The following is a 23,693-nucleotide window of genomic DNA, read 5'->3' as shown; positions in this document are numbered from 1 at the left end:
AGTAATTATCCTCAAATTAAAAATAAAATAATTTTTTTTTAAAGATACAGATTTGAAAGTCATTAGTCCATAGGTGAGAATTGAGCCCTTTAATGTAAATAAGCTTTGCTTCAGAAATTTATTATATAGGAAGGATGTGTTGAAGGACAGATCTGAGATGTTCGGCTGCCCTGCTGCCACAGTCTAGAATCAATCAACCCGTGATTGATTCTTCCTTTTTCTTATCACACCCCTAGATCTGTGATATACCTAATAATATATGGAGCTATCTTTGGCATTTTTGTGTTTACTTCCACATAGGTTACAGAATCATTCAAATTACAATTGAATTAAAACAAATTACAGTCCCTGTTGGTGTGCCTCTTTCCCCTAAAATTAACATGAAAACCCCAAAGGGATTATATTTTGTTCTTAATTGCTTCCCTGACCAGACTTGTAGCTTTGTGTGTGTGTGTGCTTAGTCACTCAGTAATGTCTGACTCTTTGTGACCCCATGGACTGTAGTCTGCCAGTCTCCTCTGTCTATGGAATTTTCCAGACAGACAAGTTTCTTGTAGGCAAAGATAATGTCTAGTTCTTCTTTTTATTGCCTTTATACCTACTGTTCCATTTTCTTATTGAAACTCCTAGTACATATTAGTTGAACACAATACTGAGAAAATAATTTTATATTTTATCTATTAAAGGATATGCAGAAAAAGTCTTTTGAAGAGAAATATGAAACTTTCATGGAGATTTGCCAAAATTTTCAACCAGTTTTCCGTTACTTCTGCATGGAAAAATTCTTGGATCCGGCAGTGTGGTTTGAGAAACGATTGGCTTATACTCGGAGTGTGGCTACTTCTTCTATTGGTAATCTTCTTCTACATTTTAGTAGATCCAGCACTTCCTACGTTCTGTGTTACAGGGAGATGATGATGGTGATCGTGGTGTTTACCAAGCCACCATCATTAGATCATTGTGTTTCTTGTTGATCCTGATTCTTAGCTTCTAAATATAGCTCTTCTTATTTTGGCAGGAAAGAATTTCTTTTTTTCCAGGAAGAGAAACAAGACTGATTATTTTTCCTCTTTACTTAATAATAAATATGTCTTATTTTCTCTTCCCTCAATGTATTATTTTCTGGGATTTTCTTTGGAAAATAAAACTCATGATAATTCCATTTAAGTTATTTCCTTTAATTGTTACTGGTCTTTTGCATACAACCTTTATAACACAATGATATTAACACCCAATGATTGATTCTGTTTAATAGGAATAGGAATAATGATATATATTTAAATATTCTGTGTACAATATATATTTTGACTTTTTAATTTCTAAGAGTTTGGAATTAACAGTTAACAGTTAACAATATCTTAGAGTAAGGAAACTTAACAGGAATATCAGTGATCTTTTTTTTTTAATAAAAGAACAGTCTTTTCATCACTTAGGTACAGTATACCAGGAAGGCAGGACATGTATGTTTTGAAAAGTTTCTGGGTAATAATGAAACCCTCTTTTTCTACATTGAGAATCATGAATCTGATTCAACTAATTTTATGAGCAGGAAAGTAGGCCCAGTTAATGACAGAGCTAGCCATGCATCCCAGGCATCCTGACACTCTGTTCACTATTTTTTCTGTAACATCTCATGGTGTTTTCCATTAGGTTAAAAACATTTCAAAGCATGCTATCGTCTGTCTTAAAAATAGAAATGTGGTTTTTCCTAGATATATATGTGATTAAATGAATTAATGATTAATTTGTGTTAAATATAATTGATCAAGCAGAAGAAACTTTCACTGAAAAATGAAGAATTTACCCATAGGCATCTCAATTTTAAAATATACTTAATAAATATTTGATTATATATAATGCACTGCTTTGGTAAATAATGGGTCTCAATTTTAACCATGCTTATTTTGAAGTACAAATATTTGAATATATGTACGTATTAGTAAAGGGAAAAAAAATTTAAACAAATCATCTAGGATTTGTAAAATGCAGTATAAATTAAAATAGCTGGCAAGATTTGACTTAAACTGAGCATGGCCAAAAGGAAATGTACAAAGTATACAAAATTTCCTTTAGTAGGCAAAAAAGCCTAATAGTCAATAGTATTAGTTCAAATTATGGCTAATTGTGTTATAGAAATAGATGATATCAGTGATTTCAGGTGGTTTTTTTTTTTTTTTTTTCTAGTTGGTTACATACTTGGACTTGGTGATAGACATGTACAGAATATCTTGATAAATGAGCAGTCAGCAGAACTTGTACATATAGATTTAGGTAAGTAACCAAAGATATATTTCTTTGTTCAGTAAATATTTGGTCATCAAGAAATTTGTGTTGTTGTTTGCCTACCAGGATTGCAAGTATGAGAGATGGATATATCAAAACAATAAATATTGTTTATTTTTTTAAAAAAACTTAAACACAGTGATACTGGAAGGAGTAGCTAATTCTGCCTCAGATAATGAGTGACATTTAAGCCAGGTCGAAAAGAAAGGATAATCTATAGAGAAGATAGAGCAGATAATGAGGGGAAGGATATTGAAGATATAGCATGTTGTTGGAATGGGAAATTAAGAGTGGCTGGAGTGAAGTTTGTATGTAGCTGAGTAGCTTGAGATATAGACTGGTACGAGATTATAAAAAGCCAGGCCAAGAAGTTTCAACTTTAATCTTTTAAACAATGGAAAGTGAATGAAGATATATTTGATGAGGACATAATCCTTTTTATTGGAAAGATAATTTGGAGAACAGTGTTAGCAGTAGGAATACAAGTTAGGGGAGATTATAATAGTTTAGACAAGAGATAATTTGGACTAAAGTTGTATGGACCATGAGATTGAATTTAGGGACATTTTTGTAGTAATTTTGCACCAGTGATATAAGATGTGGAAACAAAGGGAGAGGGGACTCCAAGATAATTGAAGCTTCTAATTGAGGAAAACAGCAGGTTTTGTGGAAAATAAGAAACTGGTGAGCTTAGTTTTGTGCGTAGTTTTGAGGTATTAATGGCATTTCCAGGGGAAGTAAGCAGTTTAATATATAGGAAAGTAAAGATGTTGAAAATAATAAGAGATGTAGAACCTTAAGCAAATAGAGTACAGTTAGTCACTGGACTAGAGGAGGTTCTAATCTTATACATCATTCTTGATGAAGAGGACTAAGGGTAGAATTGTAAGGAATACCAACATTCAAAAGTCTGAGTCTTTGATATTCCCCAGTGGTCCAGTGGTTAGGACTCAGCTCTCTCACTGCCCAGGGCCCAGGTTCATTTCCTGGCTGGGGAACAAAGATCCCACAACCTACACAGCAGGCCCCAAAAGAAAGAAGGGGAAGAAAAAGGCTGAGTCAGAAAAAAAATAAAAAATGAGGAATAACCAGCAAGTAATAGAATCATAGAAACTAGAAGTAGGGCTATCTTGGAAGCCAAGAGAGAATAAATTTTCATGGACGAAGAAGCGCTGTGCTCAGTAGTATCTGATGCAGAAAGGTCAAATAAGATGAATGCTGAAAATAGGCCTTTGAACTTAATTAATCAATCTTAGTAAACTTTGGATAGAATGGAGGAAGTGAGATTGTGAAAAGGCAAGGATTGAATGGAGGTTTGGAAGTTAAGGACATGTAGGCTAATAATGTGGAACTGTTCTGCAAGAAGTTTAGAAGCAAGAGAAGAATGAAGAGAAATTTGTTAGAGATGGGAGGTACATATTTGGCCCCCTCTACCACCCATGTTTGGGATTTTGAGGTGTTTTTATTCTTATTCATTTGCTCTCTTTCTTTTTTTGGCCACACTGCATGGCTTGTAGGACCTTAATTCTCTGACCAGAGACCAAACCTGGGCCTTTGGCAGTGAGTGTGTGGAGTCCTAACCACTGGACTGCCAGAGAACGTGCTCATTTGCTTTCTTAAGATGGGAGGTACTTATAGGAGAGACAAAAAGGTAATTAAAATAGCAAGGGAAATCATAAAGTATGAGTGTGTAGAGTTGGCTTTATACTGGAAGCATATAGAGGAAAGGATGAACACATTATCACTAGGAAAGTCTTTGACCAGAGGGGAATTTGAGAAATTATATTTGCTATTCCATCTTCTCTGAGAACTGAAAAACATGTTTATTTGCTAAGAATTGGAGGGATGGTAACTGACCCTAAAAGAACAATAAAAATTTTAAAAGGGGTGCCATGAAAATCAGACCACAAGTTGACTAGAAAGGGATATATAAGACTTGCCAAGCATTTTAAGGGATGCTTTCCTAGGATAATAATCCTAAATTTGTAGTGTCATCATATGATTTCTTCCAGCAGTCCTCAATATCCTTAGAGTTAAGTTCTACTTTGAAATGGTAAGCATAGAGGAACAAGGGGCAAGGAAAATTTAAAGTACTAGCAAGAGTAAATCAACTTTGCAGGCTATACCCTGAGCTGAGTAGGGAAACAAGAGAGACTAACAGACTAGAAATCTCGATGAGTTTGTAGATTATTTAATAAGAATAAAGGGGTAGAAGGAGAAGAGGTTTGATTAGAATGTAGAATTTAAGATTACTTAGGAAGTACTGTTTTAGGATATGGTAAGTTTTATTGTCCAGATGTTTCAGCTGGATTTAGAAAAGGCAGAGGAACAAGAGATCAAATTGCCAGCATCCATTGGATTGTAGAAAAGGCAAGATAATTCCAGAAAAACATCTACTTCTGCTTCATTGACTATGATAAAACCTTTTACTGTGTGGATCACAACAAATTGGAAAATTTTTGAAGAGATGGGAATACCAGACCACCTTACCTGCCTCCTCAGAAATCTGTATGCAGGTCAAAAAGCAACAGTTAGAACCGGACATGGGACAATGGACTGGTTCCAAATTGGGAAAGGAGTATGTCAAGGCTGTATATTGTCACCCTGCTTATTTAACTTATAGACAGAGTACATCATGCAAAATGCCAGATTGGATGAAGCACAAGCTGGAATCCAGATTGCCGGGAGAAATATCAATAACCTCAGATAGCCAGATGACACCACCCTTATGGCAGAAAGTGAAGAGGAACTAAAAAGCCTCTTTGAAGAGAAGAGTGAAAAAACTCGCTTAAAACTCAGCATTCAAAAAATGAAGATCATAGCATCCGGTCCCATCACTTCATAGTAAATAGATGGGGAAACAGTGGAAAAAGTGACAGTATTTTTTTGGGCTCCAAAATCACTGCAGATGGTGACTGCAACCATGAAATTAAAAGATGCTTGCTCCTTGGAAGAAAAGCTATGACCAACCCAGCAACAGCATGTTAAGAAAGAGAGACATTACTTTGCCAGCAGAGATCCATCTAGTCAAAGCTATGGTTTTTCCAGGAGTTCTCACATCTCCAGGATGTGAGAGTTGGCCCATAAAGAAAGCTGAGTGCTGAAGAATTGATGTTTTTGAACTGTTGTGTTGGAGAAGACTCTTGAAAGTCCCTTAGACTGCAAAGACATCAAACCAGTCAATCCTAAAGGAAATCAACTCTGAATATTCATTGGAAGGACTGATGCTGAAGCTCCAATACTTTGGCCACCTGATGCCAAGAGCTGACTCATTGGAAAATACCCTGATGCTGGGAAAGATTGAGGGCAGGAGAAGGGGACGAGAGAGGATGAGATGGTTGAATGGCATCACCAACTCGATGGACATGAGTCTGAGCAAGCTCCGGGAGTTGGTGATGTACGGGGAAGCCTGGCATGCTGCAAATCCATGGCATTGCAGAGAGTTGAACACGACTGAACTGAACTGAACTGAAGTTTTATAGTGTAAGTTTTTGCTTAGCGGTTTGCTAAGAGAGAGTAAAACTGAATTTCATTAGAACAGATAGATCAAGGATATTATATGATTTTCCCCAGAACGAATTCCGGAGTTAGGACAGAGAGAGGAAGATCGTGAGCTAGATCCATGTCAACAGTCAATGAATTTGAGAGTAATTCTTAGAAGCTGGGGTATAGTAAATATGAGAATGAGTGGAGTTGTTGGAGCCTGAATGTGGGAACTGAGTAGAGGAGTGAAATTTTGCATGAGTATGAAAAGACAATGGTCTGGAAGGGACAAAGTAGAGATAGTAGTATGCCAACCTATGTTCAGGCCATGCTAAATGCATCTGTAAGTGAGAAAAGTAAATTGGTATAGCTACTTTGTGATACTGTTCGGCATTATCTGCTAAAGCTGGGGGTTGTGACCCAGCAGTTCCACTGCAGTAGAAATACACACCATGTGTATAAGAATGTTCATAGTAGTACTATTCATAATACCCCAAACTGGAAATAGCCCCAACCCCCATCACAAATAGAACGAATGAATAGTTTATAACCACCCTGAATGTGTCCAGTCTTGTCTGATCTTGGAAGCTAAGCAGGATTGGGCCTGGTTAGTACTTGGATGGGAAAATGGATGAATGAATTGTATTGTATTCATTGAATGAAATACTATATAACAATGAGATTGAATGAACTATAGCCACACACAACATGGAAAACTCACAAATACAATATTAAGTGAATCTAGATATGAAAGAATATATACTGTATAATACTGATAAAATTAACCTACAATGTTAGAAGTCAGGATAGTGGTAACCCTTTGAAGAGGTGGTTCATGATTGTTAGGGAGATGGGGTGGGGCTTCTGGAATGCTGGCTACATAGGTTTGTTTTGTAAAATCTCAATATCCATACACTTGAATGACTTTGTTAATGGATTCACTTTTCTGTGTATATCTCTTTGACTATCCATCGCTGCATAAGAAACCACCCTATACTTAGTAGCTTAAAACTACTATTATTATCTCTCATTGTCTATGGGTTGACTGGACTCAGCTGGACGGTTCTAACTTAGGATCTTCCATACTATTGTAGTCAGAACCTGGGGCTGAATTTGCCTTAGGGTTAAACTGGGCCAGTGTCTAGGATGGCTTCTTACACGTTTGATGCTTCATTGCTCCTCCATGTGACCTTCTCTGTATAGCAGAGTAACCTGAACTTTGTGTGTGTGTGTGTGTGTGATTAAAAGTATATTAGTTTTTTTAAAAGTAGCTCTCCCTAAGATTTGTTCATCTTTGCCTGAGGTCTTTTTTTTTTTTAATTGAAGGATAATTACCTTAAAGTATTATGTTGGTTTCTACCAAACATCAACATGAATCAGCCATATAACCTGAATTTCTTATAACACATCTCAGGGCTCCAAGAGGAAGGAAGTGGAAGTTAAGAGCTAGCATGCAACTGGCACAGTGTCACTTCTGCTATATTTTAAGTCATAGTAATGTCATAGTACCCATCCAGATTCCCCCCTCTCTTTCTGGGACTCCAGTAACAATATATTAGACCATCTCACTGTAACATATATTCTGTTTACCTCCTTGTCTATATTTTTCAAACCTTGTTTTTCCTCTAGCTCACCCGTGGTGTCAGTGGAAACCATGCAGGAAGCCTGGACTTCCAGTCTCACCCAGCTATAGCAAGGAACCCCCTCTCCCCAGTCTCACCCAGCTATAGCCCGGAACCCCCTCTCCTCTTGGATGTCAGAGGAGGGCAAGTGAGGAATCTGGTCTTCTATAATCACTTAGCAGTTACTTCAGTATGGTTACTTCAAAAGGCAGCAAAAGCAGAAGTATAAATCCAGAGTCTCATAATGTAATATGCAAAAAGGTCGATTTCAATTGAAAATCATTTGCCAGGAAAATCATAGTTTGAATGAAAAACAATAAATATCAGCACTAAGATGACAAAGGATTATCTGAAAAAGATTTTAAAGCAGCCATCATAAAAATGCTTCAAGGAGTAATTGCAAACATGTTTAAAAGAAATGAAAAGGTAATAAGTCAAAACATGGAAGGAGTCTCAGCATAAAAATAGGACATATGAAAGAACCAGGTGAAAATTTTAGAACAGTAAAATGCAATAATTAAAAATTTTTAAAACTCAGTGATTAAGCTCAAGAAGCAGAAGAAAGGATCAGTGAACATGAAGACAGAAGAGTAGAAATCATCAAGTATGACAACAGAGAGAAAAGGAGAACATCTTCAGCAACTTGGGCTAGACAAAGAGTCCTTAGACTTGACACCTAAAGCACAGTCCCTAAGAACTCTCAAACTTCACCAGTATAAACAAAACAAAAACAGTTATTAAGTGGGTAAAAGGCATGAATAGACATTTCATCAAAGAAGATATACAGTTAGTAAATTCAGCACACAAAAGGATACTTACCTATACCACAAATTATAGCAGATTTCTTCATAATAGCCCCAAATTGGAAGCAATCCAGATGTCCTTTAAATGGGCAAATGCTTAAGCAAAATGGTACATCCATACTGTGGAATACAACTCAGTATAGATGACAGTTTGGATGATTCTCTTGAGAATTACGTTGAGTGAAAAACTAATCCCCAAAGGTTACATACTGTTTAACTCCATTTATATAACATGCATGAAATTACAAAATTATAAAAATGGAAAACAGATTAGCGATTACTGGAAGAAGAGAGAGTAGGGGTAGGCCTTGGGAGGTAAATAGATGTGCTTAATATAGCATAAGCTAATATAGCAGAGCACAAAGAATTGATGCTTTCAAACTGTGATGCTGGAGAAGACTCTTGAGAGTCCCTTGGACAGCAAGGAGATCAAACCAGTCAATCTTAAAGTTAACCCTGAATATTCATTGGAAAGACAGATGCTAAAGCTGAAGTTCTGATACTTTGGCCTCCTGATATGAACAACTGACTCATTGAAAAGACCCTGATGTTTGGAAACATTGAAGACAGAAGGAGAAGGGGGCAACAGAGGATGAGATGGTTGGATGTCATCATCAATTCAATGGACATGAACTTGGGCAAACTCTGGGAGATGGTGAGGGACAGGGAAGTCTGGTCTGCTGCAGTCCATGGGGTCATGAAGAGTCAGACAGCTTGGCGACTGAACAACAGTAATATAGCATGAGAGATCCTTATAGTGATGAAAATATTCTATATCTTAATTGTATTAGTGTCAACATCCTGGTTGTAATATTGTACTATAGTTTTTTGCAAGATGTTACCATTGGGGAAAATGGGTAAAAGATATATATATATACATATCTTCTGCATTTTAAATTCTACCCTTCACTACCTCGTTCTTAAAAGTCACCCTTTAATAAGGTTTCTCTGATTATATGTTAATAAATAATTTTTAAACTTGTTTTTTAAAATTTGAGGTTGATTTTTCTGGAGCATTTTGAAGACAAGGCAGGCAGAGCATAGAATAAATGACTTTGTGTTCTAATACTGATTGAATATTGGTGACAAGTTATTTGGTGCCTCTGCAAAGTTCACAGGCCAGTTGAGAGGAAAGAAATTAGCTCTGTGACCTTCTAACCTCACTATATTTTTTACTTTAGGAGTTGCTTTTGAACAGGGCAAAATCCTTCCTACTCCTGAAACAGTTCCTTTTAGACTTACCAGAGATATTGTGGATGGAATGGGCATTACTGGTGTTGAAGGTGTCTTCAGAAGGTAAGCCAAATAAGGTAAGGTAGGGTAGATGATTTTTGGTGTAAAAATTATTCAGATTATTGATTTCTATAGATTGTAGAATTCACTGCTAGAATTACATTCCAATGCTTTACTAGTACTAAGGAAAAGACTATGGGTAAAAGCAGTAATTTCCCCTTCCTTCAAACCACCTAGGATGTCACTCAATACACATACTGTTCTCCCTTACTACCTCTGAAAGCAGCCTGCCTTTACTTTTCACACCTCTGTCCTAGCTAAATCTTTGTTTATTGATCAGAACTTCTATTAGGTACTCATTCTTGGGTGCATAATTTATTCTAAAGAAGTTTATGGTCTGATATCAATTCCTGCTTTCCCAGCATAGGTCTACATACTCAATATTCTTTCTTTAGTCTACACACTCAACTTTTAACTTGGCAGATTCTAGTGAAAGTAAACTATTGATTACCATAATAATCAACTGAAAGAAATGTTTCATAGTAGTACCTTGTTATTCTTATAAATGCTAAGCTTATATTCACATACCTATTTATATTCTTTTCAGAAACATCTACTGAAAACTCACTCTGCCAAGTACTGTGCTCTTTGTGACATTAGTTTGGGAATTATTAACAAAAATAGTTTCAGCACACTAGACAGGAATATATAGGAGATAAAGATACATTGAAAATGTTCGTGTAAAATTCATATTTACAATGTGTTTGTAGATGCTGTGAGAAAACCATGGAGGTAATGAGAAATTCTAAGGAAACCCTGTTAACCATTGTAGAGGTAAAGTATATTATAAGGAAAATTTTATTTCTCTACCTAATAGACTGCTGTCTTGTTGGGAGGGCACTGATTTGAGGTTCAGTACTTTGTTTTAAAGATGTGGGATGATACTGGCAGCAGGAGAGTTAATAGTGGTTTAGAAATGCCTTCAGTCCCCTCAAGTTTCTTGGAATGTACAGCACTATAAATAACCTCTAGTCTTCAATACATACATCAGCATTGACGTCTTAGGTATCTTGTATGGTATTATTTCCAGAATGGTTTCCTTTGGAGTTTTAAGAGAAATCAGTAAATTATATCTCCTTTCTGCTGCCCAGGTTCGTAACCATGTAGTGAGTCAGATGGAGATCAGAGTGTTAGCACTGTTACTGCAGGAATATGAGTGAGGAGTGAGGGCCAAGCTGGCTTGCTACTGGTGCCACCTCAGTGCCTCTCTACTTTCTTAATGTGGGGACAGCCCACTGAGTGGGGTTTGGGCCTACAGGGCCTAAACACTCCATCAGGATTACTGCTTCATGTTGATCAGGGCAGAAAGGGAAAGAAGTCCAGCGAATTTCCAGTGCTTATGACATTAATTCTACCCAAGTGAGAATTGAGTACCCGAGGCAGTCCTTTTCTCTCCTAGTACAGGGTATGGGGGGCAAGAGACCATGAGAGTATCCTCCACAGAGAAGCATAGAAGTAGAGTTCTGTTAAACAACATCGATGTTGACCAAATTTGAACTTCTAGGGATGAGGCAAGAACACTTGTATTTTAGAAAAGCTCTTCTACTGGCAGCCAAGGTTGAGAATCTCTGCTAATTCACTGGCATTAACCATTAAACCTGTGATCAACAACGAGCGGAACTATATGCCAAGGAGGGTGAAATTAATAGTCTTTTAGGGTGGTCCTATGTCTGCAACCTTTATAAACCAAAGTCCTCTTCATAGATCTTTCAACTGCTGGTGGCAATATGTTTTTGGTACAAAGAGTGTTAAAATAGGTCCCAATACTATGTTGATAAAATTAATTCCAAGGATGTGCTGTTCTCAAGGCTGGAAAAGCTTTCCTTTTTCCCATATTATTTTTATACATGTTATCATTTATTACAGTTTGCCATTGGTTCTGCAGCAAGAATAAATGATAACATGGATGCCTCAATAATGTGGAAATCAAGTTCTAAAATTAAATTATCTTGCTTTTTTGCATTTAAGCCATAAAAAATCTAAACTTTTCAAATTGATTTAAGATCCAAAGAAATTTAATATATTCCCCAGTATTTTACTCTGCTTAGTCTCAATCAAAAGGTTTTTTGTGCCTGGGTAGATTTAGGGGTTCCTGGCTTCCCTCGTGGCTCAGAGGTTAAAGCGTCTGCCTGCAATGCGGGAGACCTGGGTTTGATCCCTGGATCGGGAAGATCCCCTGGAGAAGGAAATGGCAGCCCACTCCAATATTCTTGCCTGGAGAATCCCATGGACAGAGGAGCCTGGTGGGCTACAGTCCACTGGGTCATAAAGAGTCTTACACGACTGAGCGACTTCACTTTCACTTTCACTTTTGGTATTTGAATCCTGAGCTACTACTTGGCGGAAGAGGGTAATTCCCTCAATGCCTCAGAAGTTTTACTGGTTGAATGCCAAATTACTCAGGAGCCTCATTGTTCAAAGAGTAGTAGAATATAAAATTAGATAGGTTAAGAGTGAACAGATTATCTAGGGATTCCTACATGAGTGTGAGTACTTTAGATTTTACTGAGTAAGATGGAAACTGTTGGGGAGTTTCAGACTTGAGAAGTGATCTGCATCTCCACCTGCAGTAACTGTGTAACATAAGCTTTATAAGCTTTGTGTATTTTACACTGATCTGCCTACTCTATCCTCTGTAAATCTGTCTGAATTTCCTCAAATTATTTGGTGTGGTTGTCCCAATCTTCAAGAGTAGTTTCCCAATTGACTTCACTATGGACTTTGTATCTTCAGCTTTATCAGGGTACTTCTCAAGAGTTTTACTGGATCCCAGTCCTCTGGAATGTTATTGTAGTCTACTCTCCTGTCATTATGTTTACAAATTATTTTGGTACTCAAATACTACTCCATATATAGATTTCAGAATGCCAGCCATAGCAGTAGACCTTTGGTTCTGAGAAGTTTTCAATAAATTATACCTTTTTTCTCTTAACCAAATTTGGAACTAAGGGAAAAAGAAAGAGCCTTAAGAATAATATATAGAAGATGGAGAGGAATAGGACAGGGAGATAGATCACTTTCTCACCCACAAATACATCAAAAGATCATTTGAATGTGGAGCAACTTCCACAGAACAACTGAACACTGGTGGAGGACACCAAACACCCAGAAAGGCAACCCAAAAGGAGATAGAACAAAAGATAAAAGACAAAGAGAGAGACAAAGGATTTAGGGACAGAGACCTGTCCTGGGGAGGGAGTCATGAAGAAGATTCCACACAAGAGGAAACCCTGTCACGGGAGAGATCAGTGGGGAGCTCTGGAATCTCAGAGGGCAACATAACCAGAAAATAAAACACCAAGAATACGCATCTAACCACAATTACTGCAGAGAAACGGCTCAGGTGATTGTGTCTGCATGCAGCAAATAGGGGCTGGGCGTGGAGGTGTGGGCTGCATCGTTGGTCCTTATGATAAGGACTGGGCTTGAATGGCCTGAGGACAATCTAAGGGGGCTAAAGGGACATAGCAACCCTAACCATAGGACTGCCAGATAGACAAAAAAAAAACTGAACCTTTCCTGCAGGAAGGCTCTAATTGGCACAGTGACACCTGGCATGCTTGCGCCCTAGGGAATACCAAAGGAGAGCAAGCCTTCTGCCATTTACGATCCTCCCTTCCTGGAGGCAGAGAGGCAGGAGTGCGGCAACCAGAGGCAGAAGGCAAGGGGCCACTGCAGTCTCGGCCCCAAGATCACATCTCCCACCAAACTGAGCAGGCTGCCAGTCACAAACCACATCTTTCTGGGATTCTGGACAGATCACATCGGCCAGGAGTGTCACAACCTGAGATCAGCTTTCCAGAAGAGACACATAGCGCACCTGGGACTGTGCCCTTGTGGCGCACCTGGGAAACCAAGCAGCCAGGACTGGGCGGGTGCATGAGATTAATGGCCTACCTGGGACAGTGTGCTTATTGAGCACCTGATCACCTGAGCATCTTGGACCTGAGAAGTGCACAAAATGCAAGGTCCACCTGGGACAGTGCCCTGGCAGAGCACCTGGGAGCCTGAGCACTGTGGACCCAGAAAGTACATGCTGCTTTGGGCTGCTGCAAACAGTGGTCCATCCACTGTGAGCACTCCCCACACATACCCACATACCAGCCAATTTTGTTTGCAGTGTCCCTTGCTCTCCACAGCACAACTGAGCAAGTGAGCATGAATAAGTGGCCACCTTCACCTCCTCGTGCCAGGGCACAGATTAGACAGTGAAGAGACTTGCAAACAGAGGAAGCCAAGATAAGCAAAGAAGCTCTGTGGGTGGAGAAATCTTGAGGCTACTAAGAGGAGAACCAAAACCCAGAGGCAGAAGGCTCAACTCCAGAACTTTAGACCATCATAGAACTCCTGATGCCAGCAAATGTTAATAGACAAAAGCCTACCCAAAAGTCCCCATACCTACACTGAAACCAAGCTCCACCCAAGAGCCAGCAAGTTCCAGTGTGAGACACTTGACACTAATTCTCTAGCAAAACAGGAACTCAACCCTGAATATTAGGAGTCAGGCTGCCCAAAGCCATACCAAACCCATAGACATCACAGAACTTACTGTTGCTACTGCTAAGTCACTTCAGTCATGTCCGACTCTGTGCGACCCCATAGACGGCAGCCCACCAGGTTCCCCCATCCCTGGGATTCTCCAAGCAAGGACACTGGAGTGGGTTGCCATTTCCTTCTCCAATGCATGAAAGTGAAAAGTGAAAGTGGAGTCACTCAGTCGTATCCGACTCTCAGCAACCCCTTGCACTGCAGCCCACCAGGCTCCTCCGTCCATGGGATTTTCCAGGCAAGAGTACTGGAGTGTACTGGACACTTAATTGCACTCCAGAGAGAAGAGATCCACCTCCCTCCACCAGAACACAGACACAAGTTCCCCAACCAGGAAACCTTGATAAGCCACTGGTCCAATCCCACCCACAGGGAGCAGACAACACAATTAAGAGGAGCCATGACCCTCCAGCCTGCAGAAAGGGGACCCCAATCAGCAATCTAAACAAAATGAAAAGGCGGAGAAATACCCAGCAGGTGGAGGAACATGATAAAAACCTACCAAACCAAACAAAAGAGGAGATAGGGAGTCTGCCTCAAAAATAATTCAGAATAATGATAGCAAAGATGATCCAAAATGTTGAAAACAAAATGTAGTTACAGATAAATAGACTGGAGACATGGATTGAGAAGATGCAAGGAATGTTTAACAAGAATATAGAAGAAGTAAAAGAGTCAATCAGTAATGAACAGTGCAATAACTGAGATTAAAAACACTTTGGAGGGAACCACAGTACAGTAACTGAGACAGAAGAAAGGATAAATGAGGTGTAAGATAGAATGGTGAAAATAAATGAAGCTGAGTGGAAAAAAGAATAAAAGGAAATGAGGACAACCTCAGAGACCTTTGGGACAATGTTAAACACCCAAACATTCAAATCATACATGTCCCAGAGGAAGAAGACAGAAAGGGCATGAGAAAATACTGAAGGAGATAATAGTCAAAAACTTCCCTAAAATGGGGAAGGAAATAGCCACCCAAGTCCAAGAAACCCAGAGAGTCCCAAACAGGATAAACCCAAGGCAAAAAACCTCAAGACACATGTTAATCAAACTAACAAAAACACAAAGAGCAAATATTAAAAACAGCAAGGGAAAAGCAACAAATAACATACAAGGGGATCCCCATTAGGATAACTGCTGGTCTTTCAATAGAAACTCTTTAGGACAGAAGGACATACTTAAGTGTCCACTCTCACCACCAGTACTGATCATAGTTTTGGAAGTCCTAGCCACAGCAATCAGAGAAGAAAAAGAAATAAAAGGAATCCAGATTGGAAAAGAAATAAAACTCTTCACAATGTTCGCAGATGACATGATCCTCAACATAGAAACACCTAAAGAGGCCACCAGAAAATTACTAGAGCTAATCAATGAATATAGTAAAGTTTCAGGATATAAAATTATTAAACAGAAATCCCTTTCATTCCTATACACTAACAATGAAAAATCAGAAAAAGAAATTAAGGAAACAATCCCATTCACCATTGCAATGAAAAGAGTAAAATACTTAGGAATAAATTTACCTAAATAAAAGACCTATATATAGAAAACTATAAAACACTGATGAAAGAAATGAAAGATTACACAAATAGATGGAGAAAAATATCATGTTCATGGATTGGAAGAATCAGTATAGTGAAAATGAGTATACTACCAAAAGCAATCTATAGATTCAACACAATCCCCATCAAATTGCCAACAGTATTATTCACAGAAACAAGACAAATAATTTCACAATTTGTATCGAAATACACAAAACCTCAAATAGCCAAAGCAATCTAGAGAAAGAAGAATGGGAATGGAGGAATCAACTTTCCTGACTTAAGACTATACTACAAAACTACAGTGATCAAGACAGTATGGCACTGGCTTTGTGTCAGAAATATAGATCAGTGGAACAAAATAGAAAGTCCAGAGTCAAATCCCCATACCTATGGACACCTTATCTTTGACAAAGAGGCAAAAATATACAATGGAGAAGAGACAGCCTCTTCAATAAGTGATGCTGGGAAAACTGGTCAACCACATTTAAAAGAATGAAACTAGACTACTTTATAACACCATACACAGAAATAAACTCAAAAGTGGATTTAAAGACTTAAATGTACCACCAGAAAGTATAAAACTCTTGGAGGAAAACAAGCAGAACACTCTCTGACATAAATCACCTGAAGATCGTCTCTGATTACTTCCCAGAATAATGGACATAAAAACAAAAATAAACAAATGGGACCTAGTTAAGCTTAAAAACTTCTGCACAACTATGGAAATGATAAGTATGGTGAAAAGACAACCTTCAGAATGGGAGAAAATAATAGCAAATGAAGCAACTGACAATTAATCTCCAAAATATACAAGCAATTCATGAAGCTCAATACCAGAAAAACAAACAACCCAATCAAAAAATAAGAAAACTAAACAGACATTTCTCCAAAGAAGACATACAGATGGCTAATAAACACATAGAGAGATGCTCAAGATCACTCATTATTAGGGAAATGTAAATCAAAACCACAATTATGAATCATCTCATGCTGGTCAAAATGGCTATCATCAAAAAGTCTACAAATAAATGCTGCAGAGGATGTGGGGAAAAGGTAACCCTCTTACACTGTTGGTGGGAATGTAAACTTATACTACTACTATGGAGACCAGTGTGCAGATTCCTTTAAAAACTGGGAATAGAACTGCCATATGACCCAGCAATCACACTGCTGGGCAGACACCCCAAGGGAAACAGAATTGAAAGAGACACATGTACCCCACTCTTCATTGCAGCACTGTTTTCCAATAGCTAGGGCATGGAAGCAGCCTAGATGTCCGTTGTAAGACAAATGGATAAGGAAGTTGTGGTACATATCCACAATGGAATATTCAGTTCAGTTCAGTTCAGTCGCTCAGTTGTGTCTGACTCTTTGCGACCCCATGAATTCCAGCACGCCAGGCCTCCCTGTCCATCACCGACTCGCGGAGTTCACCCAAACCCACGTCCATCAAGTCAGTGATGCGATCCAGCCATCTCATCCTCTGTTGTCCCCTTTTCCTCCTGCCCCCAATCCCTCCCAGCATCAGAGACTTTTCCAACGGGTCAACTCTTCGCATGAGGTGGTCAAGTACTGGAGTTTCAGCTTTAGCATCATTCCTTCCAAGAACACCCAGGACTGATCTCCTTTAGAATGGACTGGTTGGATCTCCTTGCAGTCCAAGGGACTCTCAAGAGTCTTCTCCAACACCACAGTTCAAAAGCATCAATTCTTCAGCACTCAGCTTTCTTCTCACATCCATACATGACCACTGGAAAAACCTTAGCCTTGACTAGACGAACCTTTGTTGGCAAAGTAACGTCTCTGCTTTTGAATATGCTGTCTAGGTTGATCATAACTTTCCTTCCAAGGAGTAAGCGTATTTTAATTTCATGGCTGCAGTCACCATCTGCAGTGATTTTGGAGCCCCCAAAAATAAACTCTGACACTGTTTCCACTGTTTCCCCATCTATTTCCCATGAAGTGATGGGACCAGATGCCATGATCTTTGTTTTCTGAATGTTGAGCTTTAAGCCAACTTTTTCACTCTCCGCTTTCACTTTCATCAAGAGGCTTTTTAGTTCCTTTTCACTTTCTGCCATAAAGGTGGTGTCATCTCCATATCTAAGGTTATTGATATTTCTCCTGGCAATCTTGATTCCAGCTTGTGCTTCTTCCAGCCCAGCATTTCTCATGATGTACTCTGCATATAAGTTAAATAAGCAGGGTGACAATATACAGCCTTGAGGTACTCCTTTTCCTATTTGGAACCAGTCTGTTGTTCCATATCCAGTTTGAACTCTTGCTTCCTGACCTGCATATAGGTTTCTCAAGAGGCAATGGAATATTACTCAGCTATAAAAAAGAATGCAGTTAAGTTAGTTCTAATGAGATGGATGCAACTGGAGCCTATTATGTGAGTGAAGTTAAATCAGAAAAAAAACACCAATACTGTATATTAATATATATATATATATGGAATTTAGAAACACAGTAATTATAATCCTACATGCAGGACAACAAAAGAGACCAAATGTAAAGAACAGACTTTTGGACTCTGGGAAAAGGCAAGGGTGGAATGCTCTGAGAGAATAGCATTGAAACATGTATATTACCACATTTAAAATAGATGACCAGTGCAAGTTCGATGCATGAAGCAGGACACCCAAAGTCAGTGCTCTCTCTGGGCCAACCCAGAGGGCTAGGATGTGGAGGGAGGTGGGAAAAGAGTTCATAATAGGGGGACACATGTATACCTCTGGCTGATTCATGTTGATGTATGGCAGAAACCATCACAATATTGTATAAAGTAATTATCCTCCAATTAAATAAATTTTTTTAAAAAAAGAGTATAGTCTGAACTTGAGTAAAGAATAGCTTTAAAGTGTAGAAATATAATAAATTAATTAGATTAAATAATACTAAAAAAAAGTAAGAGATTGGAATGTCAGGTTTATCACTGATACAACTGTTGGAGAATATGGCTTAGAAGCAAGGTCCAAATAGACTTGCTTCTGCTGTCCACCGCCCACAACCTAATCTGTCCCTTGGTCCAGCTCACCTGGAGAATTGGGGCCTGCAAACAAATGTTCTTACCCAGGGCCATACTCGTCAAGAGGTGAGAGAGAAGGAAAGAATGTGACTAGTGCTTATGACCTTTTAATTGATTAGTTTCTGTCAGGAACCATGGGTCAGACAATGTCACAGCCCCCAGATGGGAGGAAGAATGGATTCAGATGGGAGGAGAAGCCCAGAGCATCGTGTTGGTGCAGTTTTCTCCACAAGGAGGCATGAAGCACATGTGATAAATTTGCCCCTCCATCCCAGTCAACTGCCGTGTGGTTGGTCTCTATTATAATACTGTTCAGAGTGCACATTGTTCTTCTAATGCATATGTTCTCTATCTAGGTCCTCCTATATGATCCTCTCTTTGACTGGACCATGAATCCTCTAAAAGCTTTATATTTACAACAGAGGCCAGATGATGAAAGTGAGCTCCACTCCACTCTAAATGCAGATGACCAGGAATGCAAACGAAATCTCAGGTGAGCAGGATCTGTTGACAGTTGTTCCGATTCTCCTGTTCCCAAGACCCTTTAAACTGTTCTACCTCATTAAAATCTTTGTGTTTGTCATTAGTGATATTGACCAGAGTTTCAATAAAGTAGCTGAACGTGTCTTGATGAGACTGCAAGAGAAACTAAAAGGAGTAGAGGAAGGAACCGTGCTCAGTGTTGGTGGACAGGTGAATTTGCTCATACAGCAGGCCATGGACCCGAAAAATCTCAGCCGACTTTTCCCAGGATGGAAAGCTTGGGTGTGATATTACGCATGTGATTGCCTTGGATTCAGCCTTTATAAATTGTATTTTGGCCTTCATTGTTAACCCACCCACATACTTTGAATAAGTATTAATATTAGTATTAATATTGAACTAAGTGAATTACTGTGTTTTTTAAAAAATGTTTAATACTTGCTTCAGTTCCCTAAAGTTGCATTACTAGTCTCAAGCACTTTAGACATAACTGTCAATCATGCTCTGCTGCTGCTGCTGCTAGGTCGCTTCAGTCATGTCCGACTCTGTGTGACCCCATAGACGGCAGCCCATCAGGCTCCCCCGTCCCTGGGATTCTCCAGGCAAGAACACTGGAGTGGGTTGCCATTTCCTCCTCCAGTGCATGAAAGTGAAAAGTCAAAGTGAAGTCGCTCAGTCGTGTCCGACTCCTAGCAACCCCATGGACTGCAGCCTACCAGGCTCCTCCGTCCATGGGATTTTCCAGGCAAGAGTACTGGAGTGGGGTGCCATTGCCTTCTCCAAATCATGCTCTAATCATGCTAAATATTTGTTTTTTCTTCTCAAGTACATACTTGTATCAGTTTCAGTAGAATCACTGAATCAGTAAAATCACTGTTATAGTCAGAACAAATAAATATACTGCTAACTTTGATGAGGTTTTAATTAAAACTTGTTTCCCAGATATTATATATGAATGATTAATTATTTAACATTAGTCTATAAAAGGAAGGAAAAACTTTAAAATTGTAACCATCTATATACCATCGTAAGTAAATATGTTGGATTTTCAATAGTAAGGTCACACTCAGTGCTACTCAATAATGAAGATGTTACAATATGGAGAACAAATTTCACAGATACAGTATGGTTACCCTTTTTTTTAGAAATGTTTATTAGACTTTCTCATTCTATTCTCTTTATCTTTTAAGTTCTCTGTGTTTCCAGTACTTAATCTTCCTAGAATGCCTTCATATCTGTCTTCTAGTTCATGAATTCTCTTGTCGCTTGCTATATAATATCCTTTTTAAACTATTCACTGCATTTTTCCTTTTAAAAGTTGTTATTCATTTCTAGGTATGTACCATTCTTCAGATTTTCCTATTATTTGTTTCATGATGTCCAGTTTGTTTGTTTTTTTTAACTTTAGGTTCTGTTTGTATCTATTGGTTCTTATCTTTGGTGGACAGTTTATCATGTATTTTGTGATTTTATAAGGTGAGCTTATTTTCAGTAGGACCTTCTCATGGGAATCTTGAGTGACCTGGGTTAAGAATAATTCTTTCCAGAAAAGTTTTATGTCTGGTTATGTCATAGTTCCAGGGCTATCACTGACAGAGGACTACTCTTACTTTTATTTCTTGGCTTCAGGGTTTCTGACCTGAAGAGAACCATACACTTACCAAGGGAAGACTACCAGGCCAAAACAGACATTTTCCCTCATTGTGTCCCTGTGCTAGTGGGCTGGTATAAACCTGCGTGTGTCCCAGCTTTACTGTGGACACAGGGGAGGTGCATTTGGTTATTGCCCACTGCCCTTTTAAAGTCCTCTTAGAGATGTTACAGCTGAATTCATAGATTAGTGAAACTGGCAGGTTTGCTCTGGTTTTTAGTTTCCTTCTGAAACTGAAAATTTCTGACCATAAGAAATTCCTCTTTCTTATAACTTCTGTTATGCATTTAAAAATCATTTCTTGTATCTTATCTAGCATTTCTGTGTGTTTTGTTGGCAGGGAGGGGTTTAGGTATCAAGTTTGATATATAGCTAGAAACGGAACCCTTCTGTCCACATACTGTCATTAGACAAACAATTAAAACTACTGACTTGTCTGACTATTATCCTCCATCCTTAGGAAACTGTCCGTATCTGCAGAGATTAAGAAATGGGTGGTAGAGCTTTCTTTTTATCTGTACCTTAGGTGGTTATGTAAGCAGTTTCTTCTGATGACAGGTTCGTATTTGTTTCTGTTGCCAGTGTCAGGTTCATCTGATCTCTCCACCTTCTCTTTTCTCCAAAAACAATCTCCAGAACTTTTCATACTATAAATTTCTTAGTTTGGTTTCTGGGAAACTGTTTTTAAATTTTCTATTTTGCATTTGAAATTAGAAGCTTATTGTGATATATATTTTTTCTCATAAACTTCCTAAATGAATATTTAATATATTGGTAGTTTTATTACCACAGTGAATTGAGGGAATACAGTCAACTTAGAATGTCTTTAAGAAAGCCTTGAAAAGTAAAAAGATTTTTAAAAATTAAAAAAAAACCTTGAAATATTGATGCGTGGAATAAGAAATGATCAACTAGATGATAGTATAGGTAAGTGAATTAATTGCTGATTCTAATTGATATATCCAGATAGTTTTGAGTAACATTATTAATCTACTTTTCAACCTTGAATGATATGCTGTAAAACTCCTGTCTTATTCAGGCTATGAAAAGCTTGCCAGATAACAACCAGAGGGAATAGCTAATTCATAGGTGATAGAATTAAGATTCTAAAATTATGACATCAGGAACACTATTTGGAAATGAATAAGATAGAAATTTACTGGGAACAAATAAGGAGTGGTTGAATTTCTTAAATATTTATGATAGAATATTTATTGTATCCTGAGTACCTAACATACCTTATATGCAGCATCTTTTGCAAGATTAGTGATATTATCTCAGCTTACAGCTGGGGAAATAAAGTAACTTGTCCAAGACCCAAATATAATAAACTGAAGAAGGTACAGGTTTAATACAGACAGTCTTTAATGTGGAAATCTTTCAAGTGAAAAGAATTTAGGCTTCACCAGTCAGTTGCTCATAAGGTCACTGGAAACCAAGGAGAGAAGCTACTAGAAAAGCAAATAAATTATAGACTTAAGAGTTGTGTTCAGATTAAGGGAGATAATATCCCTTCCACTATTCTCTGTGCTGATCATACCACCCCAAAGTATCTTCCTAATTAGTAGGTAAAATAAATCCATGGTCATTATAGTATATACTTAAAATATATATGCTTAGAAATGGCTAAAAATTTAAATATGGCTTAAAGCAAATAAACACAAAGAGGAAAAACTTTGGTCTTTTTAAAGATTAAAGTAGGCTAGTCTTTAAATACCTAGAAGCTAGTATACTGCCTTGAAATGTGGACATATATGCCACTTTAAATATTTTAATTGCATCTTAATGAAATTACATATTTTTTTGTAGATTTATTTCAGTACTGTTGAATGTATATCTTTATTATTCTGTTCTGTTCAGTTCAGTTCAGTCACTCAATCATGTCAAACTCTTTGCAACCCCATGGACTGCAGTGCATCAGACTTCCCTGTCCATCACCAACTCCCAGAACTTACTCGTATGTCCGTTGAGTCAGTGATGCCATCCAACCATCTCATCCTCTGTCATCCCCTTCTCCTGCCTTCAGTCTTTCCCAGCATCACGGTCATTTCCAATGAGTCAGTTCTTCGCATCAGGTGGCCAAAGTATTGGAGTTTCAGCTTTAGCATCAGTCCTTCCAATGAATATTCAGGACTGATTTCTTTAGGAGGAACTGGTTGGATCTTCTTGCTGTCCAAGGAACTATCAAGAGTCTTCTCCAACACCACAGTTCAAAAGCATCATTTCTTCGGTGCTCAGTTTTCTTCATGGTCCAACTCTCGCATCCATACATGACTACTGGAAAAACCAAAGCTTTGACTACATGAACCTTTGTTGGCAAAGTAATGTCTCTGCTTTTTAATATGCTGTCTAGGTTGGTCATAACTTTTCTTCCAAGGAGCAAGTGCTTTTTAATTTCATGGCTGCAGTTATTCTGTTACCTGTTTTAAAATAAATCTTTAAAAAAATATATGCTGACTCATTCATTGTATTCAAATATTTTGAGTGTTTTGTGTGCCAAGCATGGTGCTGGTTCATAGGGAGACAACAGTAACCTGGCTGCTGCTGCTGCTAAGTCACTTCAGTCGTGTCTGACTCTGTGCGACCCCATAGACGACAGCCCACCAGGCTCCCCCCATCCCTGGGATTCTCCAGGCAAGAACACTGGAGTGGGTTGCCATTTCCTTCTCCAGTGCATGAAAGTGAAAAGTGAAAGTGAAGTCGCTCAGTCATGTCCGACTCTTAACAACCCCATGGCCTGCAGCCTGCCAGGCTCCTCTGCCCATGGGACTTTCCAGGCAAGAGTACTGGAGTGGGGTGCCATTGCCTCCTTCGCAACAGTAAGCTAGAAGGGCATAACCATCCCTGTAGAACTCATAGTCTGGGGTATATAGGCAGTTTACAGTGTAGTGTGAACTGGGAAGTCTGCTACACAGGAACAGACCAGTATGATGTATCTCTAAATAGTAG

At 38.5% G+C, this 23,693-nt stretch overlaps 1 protein-coding gene across 6 annotated transcripts in view; it reads left to right on the top strand.

Moving 5' to 3' along the window:
- Positions 1-19,492, top strand: part of ATM (ATM serine/threonine kinase) — a 152,049-nt gene extending 132,557 nt beyond the window's left edge. For all 6 annotated transcript variants that reach the window (XM_006053341.4, XM_006053340.4, XM_006053344.4 and 3 more), the window contains 6 exons: positions 687-852; positions 2,185-2,271; positions 9,373-9,487; positions 10,195-10,258; positions 18,967-19,103; positions 19,198-19,492. In XM_006053341.4, coding sequence (XP_006053403.1) covers positions 687-852; positions 2,185-2,271; positions 9,373-9,487; positions 10,195-10,258; positions 18,967-19,103; positions 19,198-19,381 — 753 coding nt within the window. In that variant the 3' untranslated portion in view covers positions 19,382-19,492. The remainder of the gene's footprint in view (positions 1-686; positions 853-2,184; positions 2,272-9,372; positions 9,488-10,194; positions 10,259-18,966; positions 19,104-19,197) is intronic.
- Positions 19,493-23,693: the final 4,201 nt, after the last annotated feature.

The sequence above is a fragment of the Bubalus bubalis genome, chromosome 16 (assembly GCF_019923935.1).
Source record: "Bubalus bubalis isolate 160015118507 breed Murrah chromosome 16, NDDB_SH_1, whole genome shotgun sequence".
NCBI classification, from domain to species: Eukaryota; Metazoa; Chordata; class Mammalia; order Artiodactyla; family Bovidae; genus Bubalus; species Bubalus bubalis.
This window is presented reverse-complemented; position numbering and strand designations above follow the sequence as displayed.